At 45.0% G+C, this 20,711-nt stretch overlaps 1 protein-coding gene across 3 annotated transcripts in view; it reads left to right on the top strand.

The window, feature by feature from the left end:
• The first annotated feature begins 535 nt into the window (after nt 1–535).
• NKAIN1 (sodium/potassium transporting ATPase interacting 1) overlaps nt 536–20,711 on the top strand; it is a 214,874-nt gene continuing 194,698 nt past the window's right edge. For 2 of the 3 annotated variants that reach the window (XM_073564383.1, XM_073564403.1), the window contains exon 1: nt 536–969. In XM_073564383.1, the coding sequence (XP_073420484.1) occupies nt 916–969 (54 nt within the window). In that variant the 5' untranslated portion in view covers nt 536–915. Of the gene's footprint in view, nt 970–16,673; nt 16,700–20,711 lie in introns of all 3 variants that reach the window. The other variant, XM_073564399.1, reaches the window with a different exon arrangement.

The raw sequence follows: 20,711 nt of genomic DNA on the forward strand, positions 1-20,711 counted from the left end.
GTCAGACGAGGCGATCCTGCGTCCTCCCGCCCAGCTGCACGCTCGTCGCTCATCTCCACAGCAGGAAGCTGACGACGAGAAACAGTCCAGGACGTTCTCGCGCGATCAGCGATAACCAGCGGGGGAGCGGGTCGTAGGTAAGTATCAGACACAGCGATGTCGCTAACAATATCGCTATAACGTCACAAGTTATAGCGATATTGCTAGCGATATCACTTAGTGTGACAGTAACTTTACAGAAAAGCCTTGTAATAAGGCCAAGGGTTACTGAGCCCCTCCATTGTACAAGACAAAGCAATCCAAGGACACATCACATGCTCAGACCTTTCATCAAATGTGATGCCGTGAATTTGGGTTATCGGAGCGAGGTGAAGGACCAATGTCCATGTTCTGTACAACGCTGAGGATCTGCTTTTCTTCAGCACTGTAACAAAAGAGCTTTGCAGCTGGCACTCATTCTCTGGTGGGTATTAAAAAGGGGGGTGGCAAATGGTGCTTTCTAGTCTGGCTGTGGTTTCCCCCTCCTCCTGTCTCCACACCCAGGGACTGGCCAGGAAGGAATGAATAGCATGCATGCTCCCTACTACCCAAGAGGAGGGGAGGGTGCATCCTTGTTGGGTGGGTGTGTGGCTTGTCCTCTCTGCCTGCCACTCCTAGCCTCCCCCTCTGATACACAAAACACACAATAGACCAACACAAAGAGGACATAAGGGTGATTGCTCCTCCTCTCCTAGATGGCATGTCGATTTGTAGGGGAGCATTGCTAAACATGGTCCTGTAAGACATCAGGCCTTTTCTGTACAGGGACAATGCAGAATCTCCTAGGCTGAGGAGCTGACATTTGCAGGATCACCTTATCAGATCAGGATTGTCTACACCAAAGCCTGCTGTCTGTAGGATCACAAGCTGGCCACTATGGGCAGATGCACTGGGAGATGCACCTTGGTGGGGATCTGCTGCCTGCAGCTGGTGAGTTACCACAATCACAAGATGAACACATCATTCCTGAATGGTCACTAATGATGCCATCCAAATGGCTCCACATCATCCTATTCTATCCATATCCCCATTGTAAGATGGCAGCACTTCTAATTAATCTTGTCCAGGTAGAGTCTCCTTGTAAACCATCGTTCACATTTGCATTGTAGACACTTCTTAATATTAAGAAAATATCAGACTCATTTACACAAGTACTTCCATTCTATATACACATGGATGCCATTGTCACGTGTAACGCGATGCGTCTTTAAATATGATCCACCTTCAGACTGGTAGTATTTGTGCCATTTCTATTACTGTGTGTGTATAATATGTGTCCGCTCACATTTCATTATTAATGACTATTGCATTAAATTGTAGGTATTGGACAAAATGACATTGTCATATTCCAGGACTTCATCTGTGTGTCTCATTACCAATATTTATACAATATATGAGAGAAATGATTCCAGACTGACACATCTTCTATCCTGGTACTGATATGTGAAGTTTGCGTATTTCTTCATACCCCTTTACCCCTCCTTCTATACTGTACCTGATACTGTGTTTCCTATAATATAAACCTATATATTACAAAGTCCCTCAGCCTGGATCAGTGCGCACCTTTACTAATAATACCTGGAAAGTTCTATACAAATAATACCAACAATATACAAGAAAAACACAAAACGAGTTTATCACAAGTTGGTTAAAAATACAAAAGACCCCACCACAATTAATAAACTGACGGCCTGTGTATCCTAACCTGAATATATATACCATTCTATCTATTTTATTTCCTGTATTTCCCATATCCACATGTTAGGATTTTATGTGTAATAATAGAAATATTACAGGTAGCTTTATGATCCTGTGTAAGAAATAGAGATCATGATAAATTTCCAGTTTTGTGAACTAACAAATATTTTTCTTGTAGAGTCCAGTTTTCGTGCGATGCATAGAGTTTACATCTTTATTTTCCATGGCAGGCGATTGTCTTTATTTTCTTTACCAGAATATATCTACGGTATACATGTTTTACATGTGTGTCCCACGTTTGGAGCAGGAGCGACATTTCACTTTTGTGCCATTTGCTGTTGGCTTCATGATTGACACATTGGGTATCTGTCCCACCAAAACCCCCTGACCTTCACCACTGCCCCAGCCGTATAGACAGACATGCTGACATTTTGTTCAGATGTGAACTTTGCAAAAAGTTATTCTTCTCAAGCCAATAAATAATTCTAGGTTTTCACCTGGAATTTGAAGGCCAAGCCTGTACAACCACATAATCGGCTTGGAAATGCCATAATGTATGGGGCAACATGTTTGTTGGGTCAAGTTCATTCGGCCTCGTTGATACATGCAATAAATGTTACATTAATAGGTCTAAATATTGGATCCTAGCTTCCTAGGACATGTGGCACAAGTGTTAGTGGGTTATAGAAAAAGCGACTGTTTGTATCCCAGTTTAACAGAGATAGCTGTAGCTTATTCTAACCAGAAACAGGATTTTTGCTGAGTTGAGTGCATAATATTTCCAAAAGTAAAGGGAGTGACGAATGAAAAGTAATGGATGGTAGGGGCAGAATAGTGCCTCCTTAAGATGGGTCAAAACCTGCCTGAAATTCCCAGGAATCACCGTTACCTATGTCATTTGAGTGGTTTTAACCCAAAAACAGAATGAAGTCGTCAGGTTTCATATGTAAGTGGCTCCTGATAGCGGTGGCAGCATTAGGGCAGCTTTACACACTATGATTCTGGATGTGAATCTACACAGTTCTCCTAAAATCACTGTGTAGAAATACTGAAAGCATGTAACATAACATCTCTATATATAAAAATGAATGTGTGTGTCTCACAAACCAATCACAAAGCATCTATCATTTCACCAGAGCTGTATAAAAGAAGCTGAGCTGTGATTGGTTGCTATAAGCAACAGTTTTCCTTGCAACCAACCACTAACCATCTTTCATTTCACCAGAGCTGTTTAAAAGAAGCTGAGCTGTGCTAGGGTGCTATGAGCAACAGTTTTCCCACTCCAGAAAACACCTCAGCAGACACTGAAATGGTGAGAGAAATCTAGCATCCCCGGGAACATAAGCTCTCAGCCATTGTCTGACCCCAGAAAGGAGCAGAGAGCACATGACAGAAATGGATCCCCCCTCCCATGCCCATATACACATAACACATCCTCCATCCATAGGCACATCGTCCCTCTTAAAGGGATCATTGATATGGAAGTTAGGGCACATCCATCCAGCGCTTTGGTACTGACCCCATGCCTCTCTTAAAGGGATCCCCGGTATGGAAGTCCGGGAAAATCCCTCAGTGCTCTGATTCTGACCCCAGGCTTATATTAAAGGGATCATTGGTATGGAAGTCAGGGCAAATCCATCCAGCGCTTTGGTTCTAACCCCAAGCCTCTCTTAAAGGGATCCCCGGTATGGAAGTTAGGACAATTTCACTCAGCGTTCTGGTTCTGACACCATGCTCTCTTAAAGGGATCCCTGGTATGGAAGTCAGGGCAATAGCCTTCAAATGCTCTGGTACTGACCCCAGGCTCTCTTAAAGGGATCTCGTGTATGGAAGTTAGGGCAAATCCCTCAGCACTCTGAATCTGACCCCAGGATCCTATTAAAAGGATCATTGGTATGGAAGTCAGGACAAATCCACCCAGCGCTCTGGTTCTGATCCCAGGCTCTCTTAAAGGAATCCCCAGTATGGAAGTGAGGGCAAATCCACTCTGCGCTCTGATTCTGACCCCAGGCCCCTCTTAAAGGGATCCCCGGTAAGGAAGTGAGGGCAAATCCACTCTGCGCTTTGGTACAGATCCCAGGCCTCTCTTAAAGGGATCTCTGGTATGGAAGTTAGGGTAAATCCCTAAGCGCTCTGATTCTCACTCCACGCTTCTATTAAAGGGATCCCTGGTATGGAAGTTAGGGCCATTCCACTCAGCGCTATGGTTCTGACCCCAGGCTGATGGGATGATGTGGGATATTAGGGGGAGTAGTCCGGTGGCTCTGGCTGATGGGATGATGTGGGATATTAGGGGTAGTAGTCCGGCTGCTGTGACGGGATGATGTGGGATATTAGGAGTAGTTGTCTGATGGCTATGGCTGACGGGATGATGTGGGATATTAGGGGTAGTAGCCAGTGGCTTTGATGGGATGATGTGGGATATTAGTAGTCTGGTGGCTCTGGCTGACTGGTCGATGTGGGATATTAGGGGTAGTAGTCCAGTGGGTCTGGCTGATGGGATGATGTGGGATATTAGGGGTAGTAGTCCGGCAGCTGTGACGGGATGATGTGGGATATTAGGGGTAGTTGTCCGGTGGCTATGGCTGACGGGATGATGTGGGATGTTAGTAGTCCGGTGGCTCTGACTGTCGGGACGATGTGGGATATTAGGGGTAGTAGTCGGGCGGCTATGGCTGACGGGATGATGTAGGATATTAGAAGTAGTAGTCCGATAGCTCTGGCTGACAGGATGATGTGGGATATTATAGTGAATGTGGCTATGCGGTGTGGGCGGGGCTATACACTCAGCTTTATATATATATATATATATATATATATATAGATAGATAGATATAATCATTATAATTTGTTATAACTAACCGCAGTTAGTTACTATGCCCGGGCAGTGCCGGACTTTTCAGCTAGTCTCTATATATATAAAAATGATTTTGTGTTTGTGTATCACCAACCAATCACGAAGCATCTTTCATTTCACCAGAGCTGTTTAAAAGAAGCTGAGCTGTGATTGGTTGCTATGAGCAACTGTTTTCCCTCCCAAAAACACCTCAGCAGACACTGACATGGTGAGAGAAATCTAGCATCCCTGGGAACATAAGCTCCCAGCCATTGTCTGCCCCCCAGAAAGGAGCAGAGAGCACGACAGAAATGAATCCCCCCTCCCTGCCGATATACACATCACACATCCTCCATCCATAGGCACATATTCCCTCTTAGGCTACTTTCACACATCAGGTTTTCGGCGTCAGGCGCGATCCGGCGTCGTGACGGAACGCCGGATCCGGCAAATGTTTTGTAAAACCTGATGTGCCGGATCCGTTTTTCTGCCGGATCCGTCTTGTTCTTGACAGACAAAACCGGATCCGTCTCATCCGGTTCATCCGTTTTTCTATCCGTTTTTCGACGGATTACGCCGGCTCCGGTTTTTAAAATTGACCCTTGTGGCCTTCCGAACGGGATTGGCTACTGGAAAACTATATATAGCGTGTTCCTACAGCCCTTCTTTGACAGGTTGTAGAGGAGAAAGTGCAGGTTGGAGAGAAGAGCAAGTTACTGGCGAAGATGGATGTTGTGATTGGAAATATTTTGAAGAATTTGGCGGATTTTATAGCGGAGGCGAATTGTTTGAGGGTGATTGTTCTGGAGAAGGAGAGAGCGAGACAGCAGCGCATCAGGCATCGTAGACGACGTTTGTGGATCCACCCCATCACAGCCAAGAGAATGACGCGTGAGGTCTATTCTACACTCTGCATGGACCTTCGACGAAACCTGGATAAATTTTTTGGATATGTTCGGATGAAAATGGAGAATTTTGATTACTTGGTGGAGCGCATTGCACACCTCATAAGAAAAGCGGACACCTATTGCCGCTTCTCTGTTTCACCCGCAGAGCGTCTGATGGTGACTTTAAGGTAAGCCACATTTATTGGATGTGATCGCATCAGAGCACACTTTCACTGCAATCTTGTTGGTGGTAGTTTGTATCTCCAAGTGTTATAGCTGAGTTTTGGTATGTAATGCTGTGATTTAAAACTAATTGATTGTTTTTTAATTCCCCACAGATTTCTTGCAACTGGAGAATCCCTTTCGTCACTGCATTTCCAGTACAGACTCGGGATTTCCACCATATCTGGAATAGTGAAGTACACATGCCGTGCACTGTGGGACTCCTTAGCTGAAGAGTTTTTACCAGAGCCCACAACAGAGAGGTGGATTGAAATTGCTGACAAGTTTCAACAGATATGTCAGTTTCCCAACTGCTTGGGCGCTGTGGACGGGAAACATATCCGCATTGTAAAGCCAGCCAGATCGGGATCGGAATATTTCAATTACAAGAAATATTTTTCAATTGTCCTCATGGCCATCGCTGATGCGGAATACAAATTTATTGCTGTTGATATTGGGGCCTATGGCCGCTCCAATGACTCTCAAGTTTTCAAACTGTCTGCCATGGGGCGTAAACTGTATGGAAACACCTTCCAGTTCCCACCACCTAGACCGCTGCCGCAAACATCTGGTCCACCTATGCCATTTGTCTGTGTAGGGGATGAAGCCTTCCAGCTGTCAGAACACCTTTTGAAACCGTACTCTAGCAGAGGATTGACAAGACCAAAACGCATTTTTAATTACCGCCTCACAAGAGCAAGAAGAATGGTTGAATGTACCTTTGGTATTCTGACAGCCAAATGGCGGGTCCTATTGACTGCGATCAACCTCAAGACAGAAACTGTTGACGAGGTGATCAAAGCTTGCGTGGTACTCCACAATTTTGTTATCTGCAAGGAACCCATTTCCATTGAGGACACCTCTGAAGAAACCACCTTGCAAGATTACCATGACATTACCACTAGAAGTTCTGTGACGGTTTCAGTAATGAGGGACAATTTTGCACTATACTTTATGTCACCTCAAGGCAGAGTACACTGGCAGGATGACAGAGTGTGAAAGATTTGTGCCCTAACCAAACTTGTGTACCTTCTGTACCATCAGTATATACCTTTGCCAACCAAAGTTGGCTATCTTGTCATGGTCTCTATTTTTAGCTTTAGGCCACAGGTGTGTACCTGGTTGTGTTTTATGCAAAGTATTTCACTTTTTAACAAAAGTTGTGTACATTGTTAGGAAATCACCAACAATAAACACAACTTTTTAGGTGAAATACTTTGCTTCAAACACAACCAGGAACACAACTGTGGCAAAAAGCTAAAATTTACCCACAGTTATATACCTGGTTTTGAATACCTTTTTACCTTTTAAATACCCTGTATTTAACCTTTTTTTTTAAACATATTTCGCCGCAGAAAGAAATGACAGACAACCAGTGTAAACAATAATTTAACCTTTATTTAAAATATTTTTTTTTTGTAAACTGTTTTTAAAGTTAAAAAAACTTTTTTAATAAAGGTTTGAAACCAACTGGGTATTTTTATTACAAAACACATCATAAATCTGTGTAGTGTGGGGTGGAAATACTGCTGGAGGGGCTGCGGGACACTTCGACAATGGGAGTGTGGAGAGAGGACTGGGATCGTGGTGGGGAAGGAACAGTTAGAGGTGATGGTGTGGAAAAAGCTACAGAATGGGTGGACATGTGGGAGGCAGAAGAGGTGGTGGGCGGTGGAGTGGAGGGTTGGGCAGGGACTGTAGGAGCAGATGATGTTGATGGAAAGTTGTATGGGGAAGGAGTTTGGTACGGGGAAGGAGTTTGGTACGGGGAAGGAGTTTGGTACGGGGCAGGTTGCTGGAAGTGGGGAGATGTCTGGTACTGGGGAGGTTGCTGGTACTGGGGAGGTTGCTGGTTCTGGGCAGGTTGCTGGTATGTAATAGGAGGGGGAGGATGGAAAGTGGCTGGAGGGAGTGCAGATGTAATAGGAGGGGGAGGATGGAAAGTGGCTGGAGGGGGTGCAGGTGGAGGAACTACAGTGGTGGGAGGTGGAGGTTGGGAGGTAACCTGCTGTAGAGCACCGTGGCACGAATGCATTACATGCATCTGCTGGGTAGGAGATAGTGTTGCCATGCGCTCCACAACAGACCTGAAAAAGGTGTGGTTTGGCGAAGATCTTGCTTCTGAATGCATGGTTTGCAGAAGTGTCTTCACCTCCAAAATGCTGGAGTTGATCTGCTGAAAGCCTGTGGAGATTTGCTCTGACAAGACTTTTAGACAGTTCTGGAAAGATGCATTCAGATGCAAGAACTCTGGCGCATAACTCTTTTCCTGACCCCTCTGCCGCTGCCGCCCAGTACCCGCAGGTGTACTAGAGGTGGCAGGGGCAGAAGGGTGGGGTAAAGGGAAAGCGATCTCCTCACCAGCAGCTTCATGTAATGTAGGCGGCCACGATGCTCCTGTGCTGGTGGATGGGACAGATGGGTCGAATGTGTGGGAAGGCTGGGAAGGTGCAGATGTACCGGGGCGGTCGAAGTGTCCCTCGGTGCCGGTCTCCTCAGGGATCGCCTCAGAAGGGTCCAATCGTGCAGGCTCCCGAGTGCTGCTCACCGTGCTGTGGAATAAAGAGAAAAAAAAACAATTAAAATAGTGACATGGTATGGCCCTGGCTGAAAAAAAAAAGTTACATCTAAAAACATTTTTTTGTCACATGTGGTGTGTAATATTTACCTTCTGGTGAGCATTGTCTCCCGGAGGAACGACAGGGCTCGTGCGTACTTGTACTTGCTCCTGCGTCCTCCAGATCCACTCGGGGCCCGCATCTCTTTATTGAACTCCTTCTTGAAACGATCCCTCACAGACCGCCACCGCTTCACAATTCTCTCCCCTGAAACGAGAAAGGACAAAGTGGTTAGTATACAACATCAGTGTTTCCCAAACTCCAGTCCTCATGGTCCCCAGGGGTCATGTTTTCAGGATTTCCAAAGTAAATAGAAATCCTGAACACATGATCCATGGGGACCACGAGGACTGGAGTTCGGGAAACACTGGTTTAAATCAAGCAACCGGTACTGTATATACTTACGCTCTTTAATCTGGGCCCGAGCTTCGAGGTCCTCCCAGCGGTCCACAAGGAGTGAACAGATTTCCTCCCAGAGTCGTCGGGTAACGATAAGGTCAGCGTGGCGGCGGTCAGCCATATTCCAGAGCGGCTCCCTTTCTCTGACGAGATCGATGAGGTGGTCCACATCAATCCCTCCATCCTCACCGTCAGAGTCGGGAGCACGCTGTTAAAGAAAAAGACAAAAATAACATAATTAGCCTCCACAAAAGAAATGAAATAAAAAGTGCAAAAAAAACAAAGCAAAAATATTTATACTTACACGCTGGTGACCGCCGCGTTGCTGTCGCCGACTACCCCGGGAGGCACTGCGAGGACCTCTTGGCCGAGCACCAGATTGGGAAGACTAGAGAAGAAAACAAAAAATGTTATGTCTTTGGATGTAGGCATTTGTTTGCTGTGTGTGGTCTGCAGAACATTGTTTTCTATGTGTTGTGTGTAGTGTGATGTTGTGTTTCTGCGTTTGATGCAAAAAACTTACCAATTGTGAGCCCACTCCAAGTGTCTGTCCACCCCTTCCTTCTTCTTCTGGGAGCTCCTCTTCATCTTGTGATTCCTGTTTTGAAATAAAAGGCAATGAATAGACATATATTACAGAGATGATGGATTTTGGAAATAAAAACTTACCGTCAAACGCTGACGATGCGAGGGAGGGCTCCCAGAAGAAGATGTGCTGTCTTCCTCATGGCCAGACTCCATGGCTGTGGGTGGTGTTCCTGCTGCTGCCATTGCTGCTGCTGCTGCTGCATCTATTGGGCGGCTGTTGAATAAAGAGAAACAAAGGGCCAATGAATATCTTGATATTCCATAGCCCTAGTTTGGAGGAATGGGGGATTTGATAATTACCGTCTCTCATCTGCTGCTGGACTCCCCTCCCGTTGTTCAGCATGCTGCTCCATTTGGGGTGGTGCTGATGGTGCTGCTGCAGATGTCTGCTGCCTTCTCCTGCTCCTGGTTCTTGGCTTGGGTGTCATGTTGGGTGTGGCTGAGGGTCCCACTGTCTTGCTTTTATATATGTCTTGTGGGCAGAGCTACTGAGCATGCTCAGACCATAAAAACCGGATCCGGCCAACGGATCCGGCTGTCGCCGGATCAGGCGCATTGCGGCGCTCATAGGCTTTCATTGTATGAAAAAGCCGGACACGCCGGATCCGGCGTGTCCGGCTTTTTCGCCGGAGACAAAAAACGTTACAGTAGCCGTTTTTTCCAGACGCCGGATCGCGTCACATTGCCGGATCCGGCGAAAATCGGATGAAACGCATGGCCATCTGGCTCGATCCGGCTCTAATGCAAGTCAATGGGGGGGAAACCGGATCCGGCATTGCATTTCGCCGGATCCGGTTTTTGTCAAAAGCGCCGGATCGCGCCTGACGGCGAAAACCTGATGTGTGAAAGAGGCCTTAAAGGGGTCCCCAGTATGGAAGTCAGGGCAATTGCCTTCAAATGCTCTGGTACTGACCCCAGGCCTCTATTAAAGGCCTCTGTTAAAGGGATCATTGGTATGGAAGTCAGGCAGGTGCCTTCAAATTCTCTGGTACTGACCCCAGGCTCTCTTAAAGGGATCTACTGTATGAACGTTAGGGCAAATCCCTCAGCACTCTGAATCTGACCCCAGGATTCTTATAAAAGGATCATTGGTATGGAAGTGAGGGCAAATCCACTCAGCGCTCTGGTTCTGATCCCAGGCTCTCTTATAGGGGTGAGGGCAAATCCACTCTGCGCTCTGATTCTGACCCCAGGCCCCTCTAAAAGGGAACCCCGGTACGGAAGTGAGGGCAAATCCACTCTGCGCTTTGGTACAGACCCCAGGCCTCTCTTAAAGGGATCTCTGGTATGGAAGTTAGGGTAAATCCCTCAGCGCTCTGATTCTCACTCCAGGCTTCTTTTAAAGGGATCCCTGTTATGGAAGTTAGGGCTATTCCACTCAGCGCTCTGGTTCTGACCCCAGGCTGATGGGATGATGTGGGATATTAGGGGGAGTAGTCCGGTGGCTCTGGCTGATGGGATGATGTGGGATATTAGGGGTAGTAGTCCGGCGGCTGTGACGGGATGATGTGGGATATTAGGAGTAGTTGTCTGATGGCTATGGCTGACGGGATGATGTGGGATATTAGGGGTTGTAGTCCGGTGGCTTTGATGGGATGATGTGGGATATTAGTAGTCTGGTGGCTCTGGCTGACGGGTCGATGTGGGATATTAGGGGTAGTAGTCCAGTGGGTCTGGCTGATGGGATGATGTGGGATATTAGGGGTAGTAGTCTGGCAGCTGTGACGGGATGATGTGGGATATTAGGGGTAGTTGTCCGATAGCTCTGGCTGACGGGATGATGTGGGATATTATAGTGAATGTGGCTATGCGGTGTGGGCGGGGCTATACACTCAGCTTTATATATATAGATATAATCATTATAATTTGTTATAACTAACCGTAGTTAGTTACTATGCCCGGGCAGTGCCAGGCTTTTCAGCTAGTCTCTATATATATAAAAATGAATTTGTGTGTGTGTATCACCAACCAATCACGAAGCATCTTTCATTTCACCAGAGCTGTTTAAAAGAAGCTGAGCTGTGATTGGTTGCTATGAGCAACAGTTTTCCCTCCCGAAAACACCTCAGCAGACACTGACATGGTGAGAGAAATCTAGCATCGCTGGGAACATAAGCTCCCAGCCATTGTCTGCCCCCCAGAAAGGAGCAGAGAGCACTACAGAAATGAATCCCCCCTCCCTGCCGATATACACATCACACATCCTCCATCCATAGAGAAGGCTGGTAGTGCAATAAGAGACTGCGCTGCTGTGGTAGAATTCAAGGTATCTTTATTGTCAACGCGTTTCCTGAGCCAGTCCCAGCTCACTTCATCATGCCCTGATGAAGTGAGCTGGGGCTGGCTCAGGAAACGCGATGACAATAAAGATACCTTGAATTCTACCACAGCAGCACAGTCTCTTATTGCACTACCAGCCTTCTCTTTGTACCAAGTCCTTGGTCCTCGTGCAGACTGCTGCAGCTGTTTTATGCGATTATAGGTGTTGTGACTCTCACAACCCTATCAGGTGAGCCTAACACTTGCTGTGCACTCATCTACTTTCCATACAGACATACGCATTGGAAGCACCCTGTCTCCCCCTTTTCTCATCCTCCATCCATAGGCACATATTCCCTCTTAAAGGGATCCCCAGTATGTAAGTCAGGGCAATTGCCTTCAGTTGCTCTGGTACTGACCCCAGGCCTCTATTAAAGGCCTCTATTAAAGGGATCATTGGTATGGAAGTCAGGCAGATGCCTTCAAATTCTCTGGTACTGACCCCAGGCTCTCTTAAAGGGATCTACTGTATGAACGTTAGGGCAAATCCCTCAGCACTCTGAATCTGACCCCAGGATTCTTATAAAAGGATCATTGGTATGGAAGTGAGGGCAAATCCACTCAGCGCTCTGGTTCTGATCCCAGGCTCTCTTAAAGGGATCCCTGGTATGGAAGTGAGAGCAAATCCACTCTGCGCTTTGATTCTGACCCCAGGCCCCTCTTAAAGGGAACCCCGGTACGGAAGTGAGGGCAAATCCACTCTGCGCTTTGGTACAGACCCCAGGCCTCTCTTAAAGGGATCTCCGGTATGGAAGTTAGGGTAAATCCCTCAGTGCTCTGATTCTCACCCCAGGCTTCTATTAAAGGGATCCCTGGTTTGGAAGTTAGGGCCATTCCACTCAGCGCTCTGGTTCTGACCCCAAGCTGATGGGATGATGTGGGATATTAGGGGGAGTAGGGGGCAGTGGCTCTGACTGACAGGATGATGTGGTATATTAGGGGTAGTAGTCTGGTGGCTCTGGCTGATGGGATGATGTGGGATATTAGGGGTAGTAGTCCGGCAGCTGTGATGGGATGATGGGGATATTAGGGGTAGTAGTCCGGCGGCTGTGATGGGATGATGTGGGATATTAGGGGTAGTAGTCCGGTGGCTATGGCTGACAGGATGATGTGGGATATTTGTAGTCTGGTGGCTCTGGCTGACGGGACGATGTGGGATATTAGAGGTAGTAGTCCGGTAGCTCTGGCTGACGGGATGATGTGGGATATTATAGTGAATGTGGCTATGCGGCGTGGGCGGGGCTATATACTCAGCTATATATATATATATATATATATATATATATATATATATATAGATAGATAGAGATAGATATAGATATAATCATTATAATTTGTTATAACTAACCGTAGTTAGTTACTATGCCCGGGCAGCGCCGGGCTCTTCAGCTAGTCTCTATATATAAAAATAAATGTGTGCGTGTGTGTGTGTGTGTGTGTGTGTGTATCACCAACCAATCACAAAGCATCTTTCATTTCTTCAGTGCTGTTTGAAAGAAGCTGAGCTGTGATTGGTTGCTATGAGCAACAGTTTTCCCACTCCAGAAAACACCTTAGCAGACACTGACATGGTGAGAGACATCTAGCATCCCTGGGAACATAAGCTCCCAGCCATTGTCAGCCCCCCTGAAAGGAGCAGAGAGCATGACAGAAATAAATTCCCCCTCCCGTGCCCATATAAACATCAAACATCCTCTATCCTATAGGCACATCTTCCCTCTTAAAGGGATCATTGGTATGGAAGTCAGGGCAAATCCATCCAGTGCTTTGTTTCTAACCCCAGGCCTCTCTTAAAGGGATTCCCGGTATGGAAGTTAGGACCGTTCCACTCAGCTCTGTGGTTCTAACCCCAGGGTCTCTTAAAGGGATCCCCGGTATGGAAGTTAGGGCAATTCCACTCAGCGTTCTGGTTCTGACACAAGGCTCTCTTAAAGGGATCCCTGGTATGGAAGTTAGGGCAATTGCCTTCAAATGCTCTGGTACTGACCGCTCTCTTAAAGGGATCTCCTGTATGGAAGTTAGGGCAAATCCCTTAGCGCTCTGAATCTGACCCCAGGATTCTATTAAAAAGATCATTGGTGTGCAAGTCAGGGCAAATCCACTCAGTGCTCTGGTTCTGATCCCAGGCCCCTCTTAAAGGGATCCCCAGTACGGAAGTGAGGGCAAATCCACTCTGCGCTTTGGTACAGACCCCAGGCGTGTCTTAAAGGGATCTCCGGTATGGAAGTTAGGGTAAATCCCTCAGCGCTCTGATTCTCACCCCAGTCTTCTATTAAAGGGATCTCTGGTTTGGTAGTTAGGGCCATTCCCCTCAGCGATCTGGTTCTGACCACAGGTTGATGGGATGATGTGGAATATTAGGGGGAGTAGTCTGGTGGCTCTGGCTGACGGGATGATGTGGGAGTAGTTGTCCGGTGGCTATGGCTGACGGGATGATGTGGGATATTAGGGGTAGTAGTCCGGTGGCTTTGACGGGATGATGCGGGATATTAGTAGTCCGGTTGCTCTGGCTGATGGGACGATGTGGGATATTAGGGGTAGTAGTCCAGTGGCTCTGGCTGATGGGATGATGTGGGATATTAGGGGTAGTAGTCCAGCGGCTGTGACGGGATTACGTGGGATATTAGGGCTAGTTGTCCGGTGGCTATGGCTGACGGGACGATGTGGGATATTAGGGGTAGTAGTCCGGTGGCTTTGACGGGATGATGTGGGATATTAGTAGTCTTGTGGCTCTAACTGACGGGACGATATTGGATATTAGGGGTAGTAGTCCGGTAGCTCTGGCTGACGGGATGATGTGGGATATTATAGTGAATGTGGCTATGCGACGTTGTCGGGGCTATACCCTCAGCTTTATATATATATAGATATAGTCATTATAATTTGTTATAACTAACCGTAGTTAGTTACTATGCCCTGGCAGCGCCGGGCTCTTCAACTAGTTTAATATAAATGTCAAAAAATCATGTCAGCCATAGGAGACAAGGTGCGGCGGTACAGGGAACATGGAGATTGCTGGGTAAAGGCTATAAAGCTAAGTTTACAATTTTGTCAGAGTTTTATGGCATAGCATTTGTCTTAATAGCTCAACTCACATAGTTGGAAGTATAAACCTGGAATAAAAATAAAATGTATCTAGACTGTGCAGTAGCCACACGCTTCAAAGAGATATTTGAAAAGTGTTTCCTTTTGGCATTTGTGTTCCAGGGTTCCTAACAAAAACGTTACAATATACTGTACATTAGGGCAACATTCCCTAACTCCTATTATTAAGGCCCAGCAACAGGTAGTGTGTTCAGGATTTACTTAGTATTGCACAGGTGATAGAGTTATCCCTTGGGAAATACTAAGGAGATCCTAAATTCATGACACGTTGGTGGCTCTTAAACACTGGAGTTAGGGAACATTGCCGTAGGATGTATTTTTATAATGGTATTCAAAGGCCAGCTTATCTAAATGCCAATATGTACGGTATGTTTGTATTCATTTGCACATCATATATTTGGATTCATCACATTGTACAGTACTCACCCTTTAAAAAGAAAACAGATCCACCAAACAGCATACAACTGCAGGCCAACTTTTGTACCTTAATGTACGGATTTTTACAGATTTGGTATGAGCATATCGTAATCTCTTTTTTTTTTTCATGCCGGTTGTAATATTGGTGCATACATTTCCAGTTCTGATATTGGTGCATATATCTCCGGTTGTGTTATCATTGTATACATCTCCGGTTGTGTTATTGGTGCATACATTTCCAGTTCTGATATTGGTGCATATATCTCCGGTTGTGTTATCAGTGTATACATTTCTGGTTCTCATATCAGTGCATACATCTCCAGTTGTAACATAGTAACATAATATTTAAGGTTGAAGGGAGACTTTATGTCCATCTAGATCAACCCGTAGCCTAACAAGTTGATCCAGAGGAAGGCAAAAAAAAACCCATGCGGCAAACACTGAGCTCCACATTGGGGAAAAAAATCCTTCCGAACTCCACATACGGCAGTCAGAGTGAAACTCAGCAAGAAATTATGCACCATTATTAAACGAAGACCAAGCCGAAACGCGCGTTGGGGTGGGTGCAGGCGCAGCGGTTCTCGGGATTCAGTATCGGCTGGTAAGATTTATTATGTCTATTTCTACTTTTTCATACTCTCTATGAATTTATCAATGAGAGAGTTATGTTATTTACCTACCTTATTTTACCCTTACTGATCCTTTTGGATACTGGATCTGGATATGTATTAGCAGTGATATTTATGATTACTTTCATCTGGATATGTATTCCTGTGTACTTATACTGACCACTTGCTCCATGCATCCTTGGATGTTTTTTCTTGTTTGACACACATGTGCACTTTTGTTCCCCCTCTATCTGTTCTTTGTATATGGAAGATTTATAATAAAGTACATTTTTTTTAGAACTGCTGGATCTTTTGGTTGCTTTCTTCTCCTGTTTTCTATACGGCAATCAGACTAGCTCCCTGGATCAACACAATATCAAAGAAGCTAGTGTATATAACCTGTAATATTATACTTTTCTAGAAAGGCATCCAGTCCCTTCTTAAATTTTAGTAGGGAATCACTCATTACAACATCATAAGGCAGAGAGTTCCATAGGCTCACTGCTCTTACAGTAAAGAATCTGCATCTGTGATTATGATTAAACCTTCTTTCCTCCAGACGTAAAGGATGCCCCCTTGTCCCTGTCTCAGGTCTAAGAGTAAAAAGATCATTACAAAGGTCTTTGTATTGTCCCCGCATATATTTATACATTGTAATAAGATCACCTCTAAGCCTTCATTTTTCCAAACTAAATAACCCCAAGTGTAATAACCTGTCTTGGTATTGTAGACCCCCCCAGTTCCCTAATAACCTTGGTCGCTCTTTTCTGCACCCTCTCCAGTTCAGCTATGTCTTTCTTATACATCGGAGACCAGAAATGTACACAGTATTCTAAGTGTGGGCGCACTAGTGACTTGTATAGAGGTAAAATTATGTACTCCTCATGAGCATCTATGCCTCTTTTAATGATTCTCATTATTTTATTTGCCTTTGCAGCAGCTGCCTGACACTGGCCACCAAATGTGAGTTTGTCGTCCACCCATACACCCAGGTCTTTTTCAGTAACAGTTTTGTTCAGTGTTTTACAATTAAGCACATAATTATACATCTTGATCGTTCTACCCAAGTGCATGACCTTACATTTATCCCCATTAAAGCTCATTTGCCATTTATCAGCCCAGGCTTCTAGTTTACATTAATCCTCCTGTAATATAAAATTGTCCTCCTCTGTATTGATTACCCTGCAGAGTTTAGTGTCATCTACAAATATTGAAATTCTACTCTGTATGCCCCCTACAAGGTCATTAATAAATATGTTATAAAGAAGCAGGCCCAATATTGACCCCTGTGGTACCCCACTGCTAACCGTGACCCAGTCAGAGTGTGCTCCATTAATAACACCCTTTGTTTCCTATGCCTGAGCCAGCTCTTAACCCACCTACACATATTTCTCCCTATCTCCATTGTTCTCATTTTATGTATCAACCTTTTGTGTGGCACCGTATCAAAAGCTTTTGAAAAGTCCATGTACACCACGTCCACTGCATTCCCTTGGTCCAGTCCGGAATTTAATTCTTCATAAAAGCTTATCAGATTAGTCTGACAGGAACGGTCCCTCGTACACCCATGTTGATATTGGGTCATGAAGTTATTATTCTTCAGATACTCCAGTATAGTATCTCTAAGAAAACCCTCCAGGATTTTACCACAGTTGAGGTTAAGCTTACTGGCCTATAATTTCCAAGTTCAGTTTTTGTCTCATTTTTTGAATATTGGCACCACATTTGCTGTACGCCAGTCCTGTGGTACAGACCCTGTTATTATGGAATATTTAAAGATTAAAAATAATGGTCTATCTATGAGTGTACTTAATTCCTGCAGTACTCGGGGGTGTATCACATCCGGGCCCGAGGATTTGTCAATTTTAGTGATTTTTAGACGCCGCCGTACTTCCTGCTGGGTGGTGACATTTAATGGAGAATTGTTATCACTGATCATGTTATCCGTCATGGGATTTTCTTGTGTAAATACTGAAGAAAAAAGTCATTTAGCATATTGACTTTTTCCTCATCCACCATTTCACCCAGAATATTTTTAAGGGGTCCAACACTATCAATTTAAGTTTTTTATTATTTATGTAGTTAAAGGGAACCTATCACCACGTTTTTCAGCTATACGCTATGGCCACTGCCTTTCGGGGCTTATCTACAGCATTCTAGAATGGTGTAGATAAGCCCCCGATCTAACCTGAAAGATAAGAAAAACAAGTTTTATTATACTCACGCGGGGGCGATTCAGTCCAATGGGCGTCGCAGGTCAGAGTCCGGCGCGGCGGTGGCTCCCATCTTCATGCAGTGTCGTCATCTTCCTTGCTTCGTGTCGTGGTTCCTATGCAGGCATACTGATCTGCCCTGTTGAGGGCAGAGCCAAGTACTGCTGTGCGCAGGCGCTGGGAAAGGTCATGATGACACAAGACCTATTGCACCAACCCCACTTAACTCTAATATGAAATAAGACACACAACAACTGCTGTGGTGTCAAAATTGGCCGAGGTGCCTTTATTATCTGAAAATATTAGTATGAGTTTTATTTCATAAATCCATAAATGGGATAAATAATCATTAATTAAATAATGAACTTAATAAAATACCAGAACCAATCTGCCCAGATTACTGGGCGATTTTACCTGAAACCAACAACAAACCAGAAACTTGTCCACCTTAGATTATTATTATTTATTTATATAGCACCACTAATTCCATGGTGCTGTACATGAGAAGGGGTTACATGCAAAGTTATAGATATCATTAACAGTAAACAAGTTTCCACAACAAATTTACAATGACAGACTGGTACAGAGGGGAGAGGACCCTGTCCTTGCGGACTTACATTCTACGGGATAGGCAAGTTATTCTCACTAATGAAGGACCTCGACAGTATATAATAATAAAATCCATGAAAATCACGGAAAGCGGGCGGGAACTTTACCCCTTAGTGATGGAGCCAATTTGCAGCTCAATGACCAGGCCAATTTTTACAATTCTGACCACTGTCACTTTATGAGGTTATAACTCTGGAACGCTGTAACAGATCCTGCTGATTCTGAAAATGTTTTTTCGTGACATATATTAATTCATGTTAGTGGTTAAATTTCTACGATATGACTAGCGTTTATTTACGAAAAAAGCAGAAATATGGCGAAAATTTTTAAAATTTTGCAATTTTCAAACTTTTAATTTTTATGCCCTTAAATCAGAGAGATATGTCACACAAAAACTTAATAAATAACATTTCCAACATGTCTACTTTACATCAGAACAATTTTGGAGCCCAAATTTTTTGTATTAGGAAGATATAAGGGTTAAAAGTTGACCAGCGATTTCTCATTTTTACAACAAAATTTACAAAATCATTTTTTTTAGGGACTATTACATTTGAAGTCACTTTGAGAGGTCAACATGACAGAAAATACCCAAAAGTGACACCATTCTAAAAACTGCACCCCTCAAGTTGATCAAAGCCACATTCAAGAAGTTTAATAACCCTTTATGTGCTTCACAGGAACTGAAGCAATTTGGAAGGAAAAAATTAACATTTAATGTGACTTTTTTTTTTTTACAAACGTTTTACTTCAGAACCAATTTTATTATTTTCACAAGTGTAAAAAGAGAAAATGAACCAAAAACTGTTGAGCAATTTCTACTGAATATGCCGATACCCCATATGTGGGGGTAAACCACTGTTTGGGCGCACGGCAGAGCTTGGTACGGAAGAAGCGCCTTTTGATTTTTTCAATGCAGAAGTGGATAGAATTGAGATCGGACGTCATGTTGCGTTTGGAGAGCCCCTGATATGCCTAAACAGGAGAAATTGGACCACAAAAGTTGTTGTGCAATTTGTCCTGAGTACGCTGATACCCCATATGTGGGGGGAACCACTGTTTGGGCACATGGGAGAGCTCGGAAGGGAAGGAGCGCCATTTTGGAAAGCAGACTTTGATGGAATGTTCTGCGGGAGTCCTGTTGCGTTTGCAGAGCCCCTGATGTGCCTAAATAGTAGAACACCCCCCACAATTGACCCCATTTTGGAAACTAGACCCCCCTAAGGAGCTTATCTAGATGTGTGGTGAGCACTTTGAAGCCCCAAGTGCTTCATAGAAGTTTATAACGCAAAGCCGTGAAAATAAAAAAAAAAATTTTTCCTCAAAAATGATTTTTTTAGCCCTCTATTTTTTATTTTCACAAGGGTAACAGGAGAAATTAGACCCCCAAAGTTGGTGTGCAATTTGTCCTGAGTACGCTGATGCCCCATATGTGGGGGTAAACCACTGTTTGGGCGCATGACAGAGCTCGGAAGGGAGCACCATTTGACTTTTTGAACGCAAAATTGGCTGGAATCAATGGTGGTGCCATGTCGCAGTTGAAGACCCCCTCATGTGCCTAAATAGTGGAAATCCCTCAATTCTAGCGCCAACCCTAACCCCAACCAGGGCCGTATTTAGAGTTTATGCTGCCCTAGGCACTTTTAGTGCTGCCTCCCCCATTGGTGACTATGACTAATGCAGACACTTTGGCAAAAATCGCTGATGTGAAAGTAGCCTTTCTCCCTAGTGGAGTCATCTCCCCAGTGCAGCCATCTCCCCAGTGCAGCCATCTCCCCAGTGCAGCCATCTCCCTAGTGCAGCCATCTCCCCAGTGCAGCCATCTCCTCAGTGCAGCCATCTCCTCAGTGCACCAATCTCCCTAGTGCAGCCATCTCCTCAGTGTACCCATCTCCCCAGTGTACCCATCTCCCCAGTGCAGCCATCTCCCAGTGCACCCATCTCTGTTGTGAGTTCATTTTCCCCTTTGTCACTGAGGTCTGGTGAACTCCCTATTCTAGTAAAGGAAGGTAATGAGCCTGATTATCAGGCACCTGAGCCTAATGATGATGACTGGCTGAGTGGAGTCACGGACTGGATATAAGGCTGCGGGTGATTTCTCTGTGGACTTCTTTGAGACCAGTCTGATTCCTGCTCCTCTAAAGCTAAGTTTT

The sequence above is a fragment of the Dendrobates tinctorius genome, unplaced genomic scaffold (assembly GCF_039654945.1).
Source record: "Dendrobates tinctorius isolate UK_male_01 unplaced genomic scaffold, ASM3965494v1 ptg000015l, whole genome shotgun sequence".
In the NCBI taxonomy this organism is placed as follows: Eukaryota; Metazoa; Chordata; class Amphibia; order Anura; family Dendrobatidae; genus Dendrobates; species Dendrobates tinctorius.